This window comes from Argentina anserina, chromosome 3, assembly GCF_933775445.1.
Source record: "Argentina anserina chromosome 3, drPotAnse1.1, whole genome shotgun sequence".
NCBI classification, from domain to species: Eukaryota; Viridiplantae; Streptophyta; class Magnoliopsida; order Rosales; family Rosaceae; genus Argentina; species Argentina anserina.
In genome coordinates, this window is record NC_065874.1 from 24,780,961 (window position 1) to 24,794,246 (window position 13,286).

The 13,286-nt window shown below is 37.8% G+C and overlaps 1 protein-coding gene across 1 annotated transcript; it reads right to left on the bottom strand.

Annotated features, from left to right (window-relative positions):
- Nucleotides 1-3,144: 3,144 nt before the first annotated feature.
- LOC126786212 (superoxide dismutase [Cu-Zn], chloroplastic) lies at nt 3,145-12,497 on the bottom strand. The gene is made up of 8 exons (XM_050511972.1): nt 12,204-12,497; nt 11,355-11,416; nt 11,228-11,267; nt 11,000-11,095; nt 10,887-10,918; nt 10,639-10,714; nt 10,402-10,455; nt 3,145-3,374 (listed from the first exon to the last, which is right to left on the bottom strand). The coding sequence occupies exons 1-8, from the start codon at nt 12,454-12,456 to the stop codon at nt 3,349-3,351; spliced, it is 639 nt and encodes a 212-aa protein (XP_050367929.1). The 5' UTR covers nt 12,457-12,497; the 3' UTR covers nt 3,145-3,348.
- Between the last annotated feature and the right edge of the window lie 789 nt (nt 12,498-13,286).

A 13,286-nucleotide genomic window follows, 5' to 3' on the forward strand; every position in this document is an offset into this window, starting at 1 on the left:
TTTAAACACCGTCTCAGTTGTCAAGATAGTTGTGTGCACCATGCATCCTGGCATGGACATTGTCAATTCGTCGGACTAAGCAAACCATTTGATTTGGTATACTTCTACAAGAGGATCATAATTCCTACAGGGGTGATTTCACGTATCAAAACAAATTAGATGGATCGATGCAAGAATTATCTGCTGTTGCCATGCCCCGTATATATTCTGGTGTTCTAGAGGATTTAAAGCTTTTTAGATTAAAACACGAGTGTAAATACGAAGGACCCGAGGTACCGGTTAATTTTCAGGCTCCTATTAAATCTGGGACACAGTTGTCGTCAAGAAACCTAGTAATTCTTTTATTGTTCAAATTTTCTGTAAAGATTGGATACCCTCGAACCCTTACTCACTGGAAAGTTCTAGTATGAAGTCTCAGCAGAAAAGAAGAGTACAGCATACAACTGCTATATAATTCGTTTGATCAAACCGTTTATCGAACAACCTCACGGAACAGAACTCGTTACCATGCTAAAAAGCCTTCTGCAGAAAGAAACAGATGTGGACAAGCTTTGACGGTGCCAAATAACTAACTGGTGAAGTAATGAATGCATGGCACTAGAGTATAGAAACTGCAAGCAACATACACTGAGAACGACTTTGGTTTTGTATTAGTAGTGAAAAGTCGTATGTTTGGGTGTGGGAATTTGTAAGTTGTAACTGATTAAACTGTAATTACTCATGCACATACAAAATAACATCAATATAAGTCTGCGAGTACAACTTTTGATAGTTTGAGTTTTACTCGAGTGATCGTTTATCTCAATCTGTATTTTTTCCTAGAAAAGTCTATGTCTAAGCGTGAGAAACCCCAACTTTGTTTCTTCATTTTCTTGTGTGACATTGTAAGAAAGAATGTTGGCTTATTATATATACTGGTAGAGTTTTGATATCTTAAGCTTTCATGTCCGATGTTTCTGTCTAATAGTAAGAGCAGGGAAGAAGAAAAGTGGCTTGATTTCGTCCAACCACAACGACATGCAATAAAGGACATTATGCCAAACTCCAACCTTAAATTAGGCTGTTGCTTCCCAACTCAACTCTACTCAGTACTCACTGAAATTGTGAGTTTACTATACCTGCCTCGTGACTTGTCTTCTATGCTAATAAGAGTTTTTTTCACCAACAGTCCCTCAATTCTGGTGTACCTACCAATGTGATACCTCAACTCTTAATCGTACCAATGTGATACCCAGACTCTAGTATTGCTATCATTGAAGTACTTCCGTTAGTTTTTTTAAACTTTTCCATTATCTTGGTGACGTGACAGGTACGTGAGACCCACAAAGAGGGTTAAAAGACAAAATTAACCTCATCTGAGAGGAGCAATGTTTTTCCCGCCCTTTACCTTGAGAAAGACACCCAACAATTCCAATTTTGGCGCTAATTTTCACTCCTTACTCCTTAATTTGTGTCTAATATCTAAACTAAAGAACTACCGCCAACCAGTCGACCACAATCTGATAAAACCTAGATCAATCTCATTTTCTATTTTTACCCTAGCACTTGTTAAACTAACAGAATAAATATATAAATTTATATGGAACATCTCATTTCCACAATCTCATAAGAATATAGAAACACATAACTTAACGAAATTCAACTACATGTACAATTAGTTCTTACAAGCAAAAATCATGGCAGATCAACATAAAAGGTGGCAACTAATGGTACTTAAACATGTATTTGAATTTCGTTAAGTTATGTGTTTTTATATTCTTATGAGATTGTGGAAATGAGATGTTCCATATAAATTTATATATTTATTCTGTTAGTTTAACAAGTGCTAGGGTAAAAATAGAAAATGAGATTGATCTAGGTTTTATCAGATTGTGGTCGACTGGTTGGCGGTAGTTCTTTAGTTTAGATATTAGACACAAATTAAGGAGTAGAGAGGGAAAATTGGCGCCAAAATTGGAATTGTTGGGTGTCTTTCTCAAGGTAAATGGCGGGAAAAACATTGCTCCTCTCAGATGAGGTTAATTTTGTCTTTTAACCCTCTTTGTGGGCCTCACGTACCTGCCACGTCACCAAGATAACGGAAAAGTTTAAAAAAACTAACGGAAGTACTTCAATGATAGCAATACTAGAGTCTGGGTATCACATTGGTACGATTAAGAGTTGAGGTATCACATTGGTAGGTACACCAGAATTGAGGGACTGTTGGTGAAAAAAACTCATGCTAATAATGAAGACCTGAGGATTTTATATTTTCTATCATAGTATTATGTTCGTCGGTTATGTTTTTTTTTTTGGCAAAAAAAGAAAAGGAATGGGATTTTAGTTTCATGTGATTTAGGTGTGTTTTGTTAGACACGCATATACCAGAATAGTGGCAGGAATTGCACCACCAGCAAGTGTTGACTTCAAAATACTGGCGATAATCAGGTTGCCTCTTGGTTAGTTTTAAACAGATGATGCAAGTTTCATCAACATCACAACTTGATGCTTGAAAATTGAGCTTGCATGCCGTGCCACTTTGATGTTTCTAAAGTCCTGTGATGATCCCATTGTTGTAAGTTGTAACTATACGGTCCATACCACCATGAGAAGACATACCAATTATTTTGGTAGAGACCAAAAACAATGACTAAAAGATAACCCTTCCGTGAGTTCCCTGACTAGTTGTGTCACTCTCAGATTGCATTCTGAAATAATGATCATACACTATCAATTTATCCAATTGCACACCAAGTTCGCACAATGATCAGTAGTGCAATTTATCCAATGGCATGAAGAAAAGCTATTGGCCAAATATTTGATAGTAATAACATAATAGGTGAACACTTTGATAAAGTTCAAATTTCTGGAGTACCAGTGATTGCTTGGATATTTAGCTGTATGTATTTTTAGTGTAGAACATCCTCGGTTTACTTCCCCAATCATGTGACCCCAATCCGTGGGCAAGTATTTTACCCGAGTTGATTGTGTTAGCTTTGGATATCACCATCTATATTTTGGCACCCAAGCTATTTGTTTTCAGTGGTAGTTAAGGATAAAAGCTTGGGGGAGGAAGTCTTCCATATCCCTACAGAAAGCATAAGGGCTCAATGCCAGACTTCCAAACTAGGCTCTTTCGTCTAATTCATCTAACTCCCAGCAGTATATTGTGTACTGCACCTGCCTCAATGGCAATGCAATGAAACTGAAATTTATTGAGGTAAAATTATTCCATAAACGTAACTACCAATGTCCATAGTATATATTACATTACACCCTCAATAGATCAAAGCTCTATATGAGATTTTTTTTGCAACAGAAGCAGCCAATTCAACATGCCAAACTGCTTTCGATGAAGAAACATTATTCTCACACTGGAGTCAAACCAACCACACCTGCACACAAAATTATTGAATTAGAAGTTGAAGAAATTAAGGATATCATGTCCCACCCGAAAATTCCATACATATGCGGCAGTTCTTGCAGGGGAACATGATCAAATTAACTTGAACCAAATGGGATAACTTATTTCATTTATTGAAATTATGTATTACATAATGGTAGCACCAAAACGTAATGTATGATACACAACAAAAGCATGATCAAGTTTAACTATATGTTGTTTTAATTCATTGAAATTATGTATTACAGAACGGTAGCACCAAAATGTTATCTATGATACACACAAAAGCATGATTTTGATTTGACAAATTTAACCATGTTATATATCCAACATGAATCAAAAGTATACCTAAAAGTTTAAAGGTTAATCACCCTAGAAAAACTGAACCATGAACCGATGCAAAAAATGCATCTTAAGTGAACCATCTGGAGGACACAAAACAAAAGAAAGACGCCAGCTGATCTAAATGATTATCTCTAATTCTTATTTCACTATCATCTGATCCATTGTCAACATGATAATAACTCTTAAGCCCACTTATGTTATAAATTAACTTCCTCATACTTGGTATGTGCCTCTGGAAAATTGTACTCAGTTACAGCTCACAAAAGAAAAGCATGGAGCCAAACTCAAATTTCAGTTAGTTATCCAAGTAGAATTAAGGTGATGGGCCAGGGCATGGAGACACATTATATGTATAGGAGGTGGAAAAAGGAATGACTAGGAATCAGTGGATTTCTGGTCGAGTGAGGAGCCACAAAGGTCAATAACTTTTAGATATTATTTTCCTCCTGGCATTGTTAAATGGTGTTGGGACTAAAGTAAGGGTTGAACTGGTTCTAGGATTGAAGAAATGTCCAAAGCACAAGCATTGCTAGATTCAATTGGCCACCTTAAACCTGGAATGAGGTTCATCACCCTCCTTAGGTGCCTTTAAAATGACAAATTGGTGCATATGCATGTGTCATTTTGTCCCTTTCCCCCAGTCCTTTCTCATCAGTAGCAATGTCGTCTGCAACATGGGGTTCTTTCATTTGGTTCAGCTCAGTACAGCTTTTCGCAAAAAAGTGTTCTTTAATCCTTAATGACAACATCATGGCTAAACCTGTTAAAGTTTTTCAACAAAGGAAATGGAAAAGGAGAGCTCCTAATCATTCATTTTCCATAGGGCTTGATTAATGAATTTAGAAGCTTGTAAGGAAAGCTGAGTCTGATCCTAGAAGTCTCTTACGCTTTGCGTTACTTTCGAATTTCTGATTGTGTTTTCAGATTTCATTACAGTAGGAGTTAAAAGTCGTCCTTTATTAGGTCTTTAGGTTTGGATATATAAGAGCCCTAATGAGCCCCTAATGGTAGTTAATATCAGTTATCTGCACTTGTATATTTGAGTGTAGGTGTCGATTGGCTGAATATGTTATGTTGAAAAAGAATTATCGGAGTATTATCTGAGTTTTCCTGTGATGGGATCAAGGTGAGAAACCTGGGAGAGATTCCTAAATCAAAGTGTTCTGGGTAGCCCTAGACAAAATGAGAAGCCTATATTAAGGTGAGAAATCTGGGAGTGAATCCTTTTTTCTAAACATTGTGTGTTCATCCTCAAAAAATTAAAGTTTTTTGAACCTGGTGTCTATGCAGTGAGTGTGCTGCATCAATCCTCTCTTCAGGTTGTGCAACTGAGGCCTGGTCTGAATAGCAACTTAATCTGAATATCATGCTAGGCATGGCATGCTGATATTGCTCATGTTGGCCAATTGAGAACCTCTTGGATTTCATTGGGTTGCAACAGCAACTCATCTCTTTCTCAATTTGTGATCAAACCCAAATAGGTACTCCAATGCAGGTAACATGGTAATACCTAAGATATGGTGTCAATTGCCAAATATAATAATGTAGGCAACCCATTAAGGTGTATAGGGTGAATTTTAAAGTCATAATCTTTGGGGAACGGGGAGGGGGAAGGAAGAGGAAAGGGAATTCCATGATTACACAAGGGTTCTTGAAATCACACCACAATTTTTCAGAAATTTCTTGAGAAGTTGAAATAAATCATACTAGAACACAAAACATTAAATGACCCATTCATGGCTTCATGTATCGCTAGTCTAAACATCGATCACTGACATTGTCTAGCAGAAACAATTAGAGGTTTTAAATTGATCCTGGTTTTTTTACTGATTTTTTTGTACATCTGTATATTTCCAGATTAATAGGAAGGGAGCTTAATCGGAATGAAATGAATCATAATTTTTCCGGAGGAGCCCGCATGCAAGAAGGAAGTTTGAGCTTTGAAGGCAGACTTGACAGAAAAAAAGGCCAATAGGAGAGGGGCCCAAAGAGAATATGTAGAAATTAAAACATAACCCAATACAAAGAACATGCACCTAAATTTAAACATCTACATATTAGTGTAATACACAGAATATATACAGCAACCGAAAGACTCCAAAAATACTAATTGATTATATACTTTTCTAAATCTTATTTATCTATCATCTCATTGTCAACATGAAACAAGAAACAAGTCATCTAGTTTTAGATATTCATATCGAGTGACAAATGTGAAACTCGAATGACCTTCAAGCAAATCCAATTACTTTTTTTGTCCGTCAACTATTGTTCATTGATTCTAGGTCACTTAATTGCTAGTATAACTCTCTCCTCATTGAAAGGTTGTGGATAATATAGCTCTAGTACTCTAGTACATATGCTATGCCAGCCTAGCAAGAAAAGGAAGGGAAAGGTGTTTGATTACTGTGCACAAGTCAAGCAGGCTTTCGTAGTAATGTTTACGATAAGATACAAGTATTAGACATCGTCACTACTATCGATCTTAAACATTTACATTATGGATTACTTTTGCCAAATTCATGTATGCCCACATGAGGCTGCTGATTGGATGTAATTTATAACAATATATATATATATACATGCCTTCTTGGCTGTAGAGGTCCGCATCAATCGTTTTGTGCAGATTTCCATTTTTGCACCACTTTTCGATCGAATTTTCTCATCTCCACCGTCTAGTATCTAGATAATATTGTGTAAATCATCTCTGCAAAATTTAAGCCAATTTGGTATTCGCTAAGGCCCTTAAAATTGCGTTTTTCTGTTATAAACATGAACGGTTAAAGTTTGACAAAATTCAGTTGGTCCATTTGTTTTCCCAGCTTCAGGGCCTTAACGATTACCAAATTGGCTGAAATTTTGCAAAAATGATGTACACAATATTATCTAGATGCTAAACGGTGGAGATGAGAAATTTGATCGAAAAGTTGTGCAAAAATGGAAATCCGCACCAAAATCATTGGTGTGGACCTCCTCACCTGAGAAAATCCCTATGTGTGTGTGTATCAAAATTCCAAGATTGTAAATAATTTAAAACACGACCAAATTCGCTGAACTTGTAATACATACCAATCCAAGAAAACACCGACCCAAATGAATATTGACTAATATCTACTATTATACAATTCATACGCTTGATTGAGTTATGTTTTAAAGTTGTTGGATGATAATCAAATCATGTGATTACGAAAGGCACAAGAGGATACAATCACACTTTTGTTTTAAGGATACAATAACACATTTTAAGTGAGAGGACTTTTTTTTTTTTAACTCTTTCCTTTTGTAAAAGCTAGTGCTGTTTTTCCTAGGGGAATAGAGTGCAGTGCATCGTCTCTATTGAACAATAAAACTACAGACCACAGACAAACTTATACTTTCCATAGAAATTAAAAGAATAATCTAAACTTCACAAAGAAACATCAAGGCTATCTTAGTTGCCATAATTTAGTTTTTTCTTAACTTGCAAAGAACTCATATATACAGTACTCTGTAGCTTTAGTCTCTGAACTTAAGCACGATTTCAGAACAAGTCCCAAAACCAGAGTAATAAATGGCAATAGTAGGAAGGCCAAACATGGTCCCAAGGAGTAAACCTTGGCCGGAGACTAACAGTGTTGGGTTTTCCAGCCCATGTGTTTTTCCTAAGATAGTTTCTTAGAGTATGGTGTTCCGGTAAGGATATGGAATCTTTATTGATGATGATTTACTTGTAGAAGGAAGAGGCTTTACAACCTACCACTATTAGGAATATGATTCATATTTGGTGAGGAAATATGTTTGTCCTTATGGCTATATAAGGATGGGTTATGCTCTAGGTTTAGGCATCACATAGATAAAGAGCAAACTGTGTTTCATTCTCGGTTAGATGGTGAGAGAGGGCAGAGAGGAGAAATATAGGAAGAGAAGAGTATTCGTTTTCTTAGTCTTTCTTGTGTACCCATTATTAATATAGTGGAAGTGTGTTTCTGTCCGGTGGATGTATGCAAAGTTATTTGCTGAACCACCTTAAATCTGTGTTCTTGTGTTCTTTTCTTTGTGGTTGTTTCTCTTGGTTTGCTGTGCTTGTTCTGTTTCTCTGACTAACTTGTTGACCGATTCACTACAAGTGGTATCAGAGCCTGGTTGAAGGTTGGGTTCGGCTGAATCAGTGTTGTCAGAATGGATGATGATGTGAAAGGCACAATGATCAAACTCACCCACAAGAATTGGGTGACGTGGAAGCCAAGAATGGAGGATATCCTGTATTGTAGGGATATGCATAAGGCCATAGAGGGTGTGGCTGCAAAGCCAACCAATATGACTGATGAGAAGTGGCGAAAGTTGCACCGGAAAGCAGTTGGTACGATAAGACAATTGGTTGATGATAGCGTCTTTCACCATGTGTCAAAAAAAACTGATGCGGAAGAACTCTGGAAGATATTGAAGTCTCTTTGAGAAGAAGACCGCTGCGAAGAAAGCATTCCTTATTAAAGAGATGGTCAACATGAAGTTTGATGACGATACTAGTGTAGCTGTGCACTTGAACAATTTCTAGAATGTGACCAACCAGTTGTCGACAATGGGTATGAAGATTGATGATGAGCTACTCGCATTGCTGCTGCTAGGAACTTTGCCGGATAGTTGGGAAACTTTCATGGTGACCTTGAGTAATTATGCGTCTAATGGTGTATTGTCTATGGATACCGTTAAATATACCATGCTTAACGAATAACAAAGAAGAAAAAGTGTTGACACAGACAATGAGCACGCAAGAGCCTTTTATGTGAAGGGTAAAGGCAAGAATTCGAGTCAAAAGTTTAGTGGTGATTGTCACTATTGTGGCGAGAAGGGCCACATGAAGCGGATGTGTCAAAAGTGGAAACAAAACAAAAAGAAAAGCAAGTACCAAGATGAAGATAATGGTTATTCTGCTTGTGTTTCGAATGAGCTTCTTACTTTACAAGAATGTCTATATGTGGGTGACAAATGTCATGATTGGTTCGTGGATACGGGTGCAAGTTGTCGTGTTAGTTCCAACTTAGAGCTCTTTTCTACATACAAGGCATGCGGCTTTGAGATGTTAAAGATGGGCAATACAAGCTACTCCAAGATTTCGGGAATAGGAGATATTTGCATCGAGACTAATCTGGGTTACCATATGACATTGAAGGATGTGAGGCACGTTCCAAATCTACGTGTCAACATATTGTCTGCAAGTGCTCTTGACATGCAAGGTTTCCACCAGTTTATTGGTGATGGGAAGTGGAACCTTACGAATCGATCGTTTGACGTTGCTAGTGGAGAGTTTTGCCGTTCCTTGTACAAGACACATAACTTGGTGTATACAGATGACTTGAGTGCAATGGGTGATACTTCTTCGGACATATGGCGTCAAGGTGACGACCATATAAGGAAGAAAGGCGTTCTGGAAAAGTGGTCTCAAATGTCCTTTTCCAATGGGTTTTCTAACCAGGGTGAAGATGGTCAAGAGTTGTTCCACCAACAGGGACATGGTGATGAGTTGTTCGATCAGGGGGAGCCTGATCAGGGGGAGATGCATGCTCCAACCACATAGTTCTGCATCAAGTCAGCTTGGGCGGACTCCCGGTGATGGAGTCGCGCCGGTGTACCTCCCTCATGGTTTGGAGGGGGAGATTGTTGGGTTTTCCAGCCCATGTGTTTTTCCTAAGATGGTTTCTTAGAGTATGGTGTTCCGGTAAGGATATGGAATCTTTATTGATGATGGTTTACTTGTAGAAGGAGGGGGCTTTACAGCCTACCACTATTAGGAATAGGATTCCTATTTGGTGAGGAAACATGTTTGTCCTTATGGTTATATAAGGATGGGTTATGCTCTAGGTTTAGGCATCACATAGACAAAGAGCAAAATGTGTTTCATTCTCGGTTAGAGGGTGAGAGAGGGCAGAGAGGAGAAAGATAGGAAGAGAAGAGTATTCATTTTCTTAGTCTTTTTTGTGTACCCATTATTAATATAGTGGAAGTGTGCTTCTGTCCGGTGGATGTAGGTAAGGCTATTTGCTGAACCACCTTAAATATGTGTTCTTGTGTTTTTTTCTTTGTGGTTGTTTCTCTTGGTTTGTTGTGTTTATTCTGTTTCTCTGACTAATTTGTTGACCGATTCACTACAAACAGTTCCTATAAAGCCATCATTGAAATCAAAAATCTTCTATTATTCTTAATTGGCAAGCAGTTGTAGTCTAAGCTCTAAAAGCCTAATCCTTGAGTTACCCTTAACAGATGGGCTGCTAAACCTCTGTTATATGCTGTCCCTTCAAAGGGGTATCCGTTGTCTGCTTGCTTGTTGTATGTTGCCTTTTGTTTTAATAGAAAGCTGTTTGTTATAAATTAAAAATTAAAAAAAAAGTACAATCTTTTCTGCCAGTATACTGTATATCTAGTGCACTATTTCAGTTTAATAATCAAATTAAGCCTAAAGAACTACTGAAAATAATCAGGAATATGTATGACCAATTAACAGTGTTAACAGGGTCAAATCGTTTGACAACAACCCTAGTTTCCCTAATTAGAAAAGTTATTCCTCCAAATTATTAATGGTGTTACATCTCACAATTAGATAAAGAAACAGCCAAGTTGCCAAATGCTATTTTCAAATAGGAAACAACACAAATGTACTTAAAAAATAGATAAATGCTAAAATAAAACTGCTTGCTTACCACAAGCCAATCGTCCACCCGCATTGCCAGTGCTTAGACTGAGTTCGTGTCCACCTACAGATGCACACCCGTGGTGATAAAAAAATTAGAATGGAGACAGGCGGGAAAAGTAACTTATTTATAAAATGCACTGATATCAAACACCAAAAAAAGTTGATCAATAATGAAAAATTACAACTATACACAATACGATTTGAATGATAAAGCTTTCTTCCACAAATAACATTACATACTCACCCTTTCCAAGGTCATCCTCCAGTTCATGAACCACCAAGGCTCTTCCAATTACAGCATTAGGACCAGTTAATGGTATCTACACATTTACACAGCACAAACCAAACTAATAATTTTAAGTTCAAACCTGAACATTAAAAATGTTGCAATTTGCCAAAGCCTATTTATGAATGATTTAGGTGCGATTATTTCTACATACAAGCATATAAGTCAAATATAAAAGGAAGTCATTTTCTGGGTTCTAATATTACCTGGCTATCCACGATTGTTGCCTCTGCCACTCCTGCATTCCCACCACACATATCTCAATGCGTTGAGCATTTTCAGAAAGTCGAGGAAATTCAGAGAAAAAAAAATGACTTACCATCAGCATTAGCAATTATGTTTCCCAGGTCACCCGCATGACGGACTTCATCCTCAGGAGCTCCATGAGTCAAGTTATTAGGATTGAAATGTGGTCCTAATATTAAGAAATTCAAGATGATAAGGAACTGTATTAAATGCAGTGACTTTAAAAATGTATCATAAAGAAAGCTTCATCAACTGAAACACAAACATAACCAATATCTCTTAAATGAGATATCAAACCGACCTGTGGAAATGCATCCATTTGTCGTGTCACCAAACTCATGCTACACAAGAAAGAAAACGCTCTGTCACAACACGTTTTACCAATCTAGAGACTGAAAAAAGAAGAAAGCTAAAAGCAAAACACTCACCAAGTGGAACCCATGAGGCCCAGGAGTGAGTCCAGTAATACGAACATTAACAGTTGTCGGACCTAAAAAAAAACACAACAAAGACAGATTGAGCAGTCATTTCCCCACACGAATCCCAATAATTGATTCACCAGAAAGAATAAGTGTTTGCGCATGGAATTCAGACCGCTCATTCACAATTGAAGGAAGTGCTTAAACGGCACCCGAATAATTAACTAATTCAAATAATTACTTAAATCTGAAAAGGTTAACAGTCTCTAATACAAATTGTCAGTCAGTACAGCTTAAGACTAGAAATATACATTCACAAGTAGGAATATGTCCGGTTCTAAACCAGGAAACCTTTCACGACGATAACTTCTATCACATTTTCATTTCTTAGACTTCAAAATGATATCAAACCCAGAAGAAGCAACAAGATAAGAATTACAGCCCAAATCTCAGACACACAATGAAGCACGCACTCGTAGGATTAAAGATGCATTCCACTACATCAAATCTATTAAACTTCGGAAAAGTTGACTATCCCGCGTTCAGATTCTGAAGAAATGAAGTCTATACCTCCTATTAATCTAAGCTGAACAATGCAGGACCAAACCCCAGCTCTAAACCACTAAAACCTCCATTACCATATCACATCAATCTTCCCACTCTAAAAGGCTAATCAATATTATAGTAACTCAAATTCAGAGTACATGGCATAAGTTATAGTAACTAAAACCAATCTGATAGTAACAAAATCCAATACAGCATCACAGCTACGCAATCTCATTTCGATTCCGGTAAGCAATTAAAAGTATGCAGGAAGCAAAAGACGAGGAGGAGGAGGAGGAGCAAGACGAAAGGTACCGCCGTCTTCTTGGGTCAAGGTGACGACGCCTTCGACGGCGGAAGTGCCCTTGAGGACGGCGACGGCTTTTTTAGTGGCGGCGACGACGGCAAGGCGCCTAGGGGCGGTTGCGGCGGCGGAGAGGGACACGGATTTGATTGGGAGCTTGAGGGAGACGCCGTGGAAGGAGGAGCGGAGAGTTGGTGGGGTTTGGATATGGGCGAAGAGAGTGTGGGAGGAGGAGGTGGAGAGCATCATAGAGTGGGCGGCCATGGCTGAGTTGGTGGTGAAGTGGAAATGAGAAGATGATAATGTGAGAGGCAGTGAGAGTGAGGATTTTGGTGCTCTCTGTTTGTGGGGTCCTTGCCCCACACAGCTTGGGGTTTATCTGGGTCAAATGGTGTAAAATGATTTATGGAAATAAGGATTTAGTAGGATTACCTTCTCTTTTTTCTTCTTTTTCTTATATACTAATTTTGTACCTGTGTTTTTCTTTTAATAAATTCAGTTTATGTGCTTCTATGGACTTCTCTTCCTAGACCGAAACTCAAGCCGCTCTCTATTTAGGGTTTCGCAAGAATCCCGATTGCTCGCCCTCGTTCCCTCCCTGCATCCCTCGTGTTTTCACCCATCAGCATGTCATCACTAGAAGAAGTTACTGCTAAATTGACCATTCTGATGATCTACTGCTTTAACCAACCACCTTTCTCTTGGCCAAAACCCTCACTACCCACTTCCGCCGGATCTAGAAGTTAAAAATTTAAAACAGTTAGCCTTACATATATTGTATGTGTTTGTGTTATATTGAATTGTTTTTCTTTTTCCACAAATGGTACTAATCATCTATCAAAAAAAAAGATATATATATATATATTTGAGCTCACGATACTAACGAAGGATGGGTGGCCAAGTACAAATTATATTTGTTTGATCATTTTGTGAAGGACAGACGCATGCAGTGATGCTTTCATTGGTGAAGGGAGTACGTAATGGTAAATTCTGACAAAATTAAAAGTTGGTGCGCAATAGCTATAAGTGATATGGTTGAAACCAATAAAATTAGTACCATCTTGATGAGCTCATTCTCAACCAAATACATATGC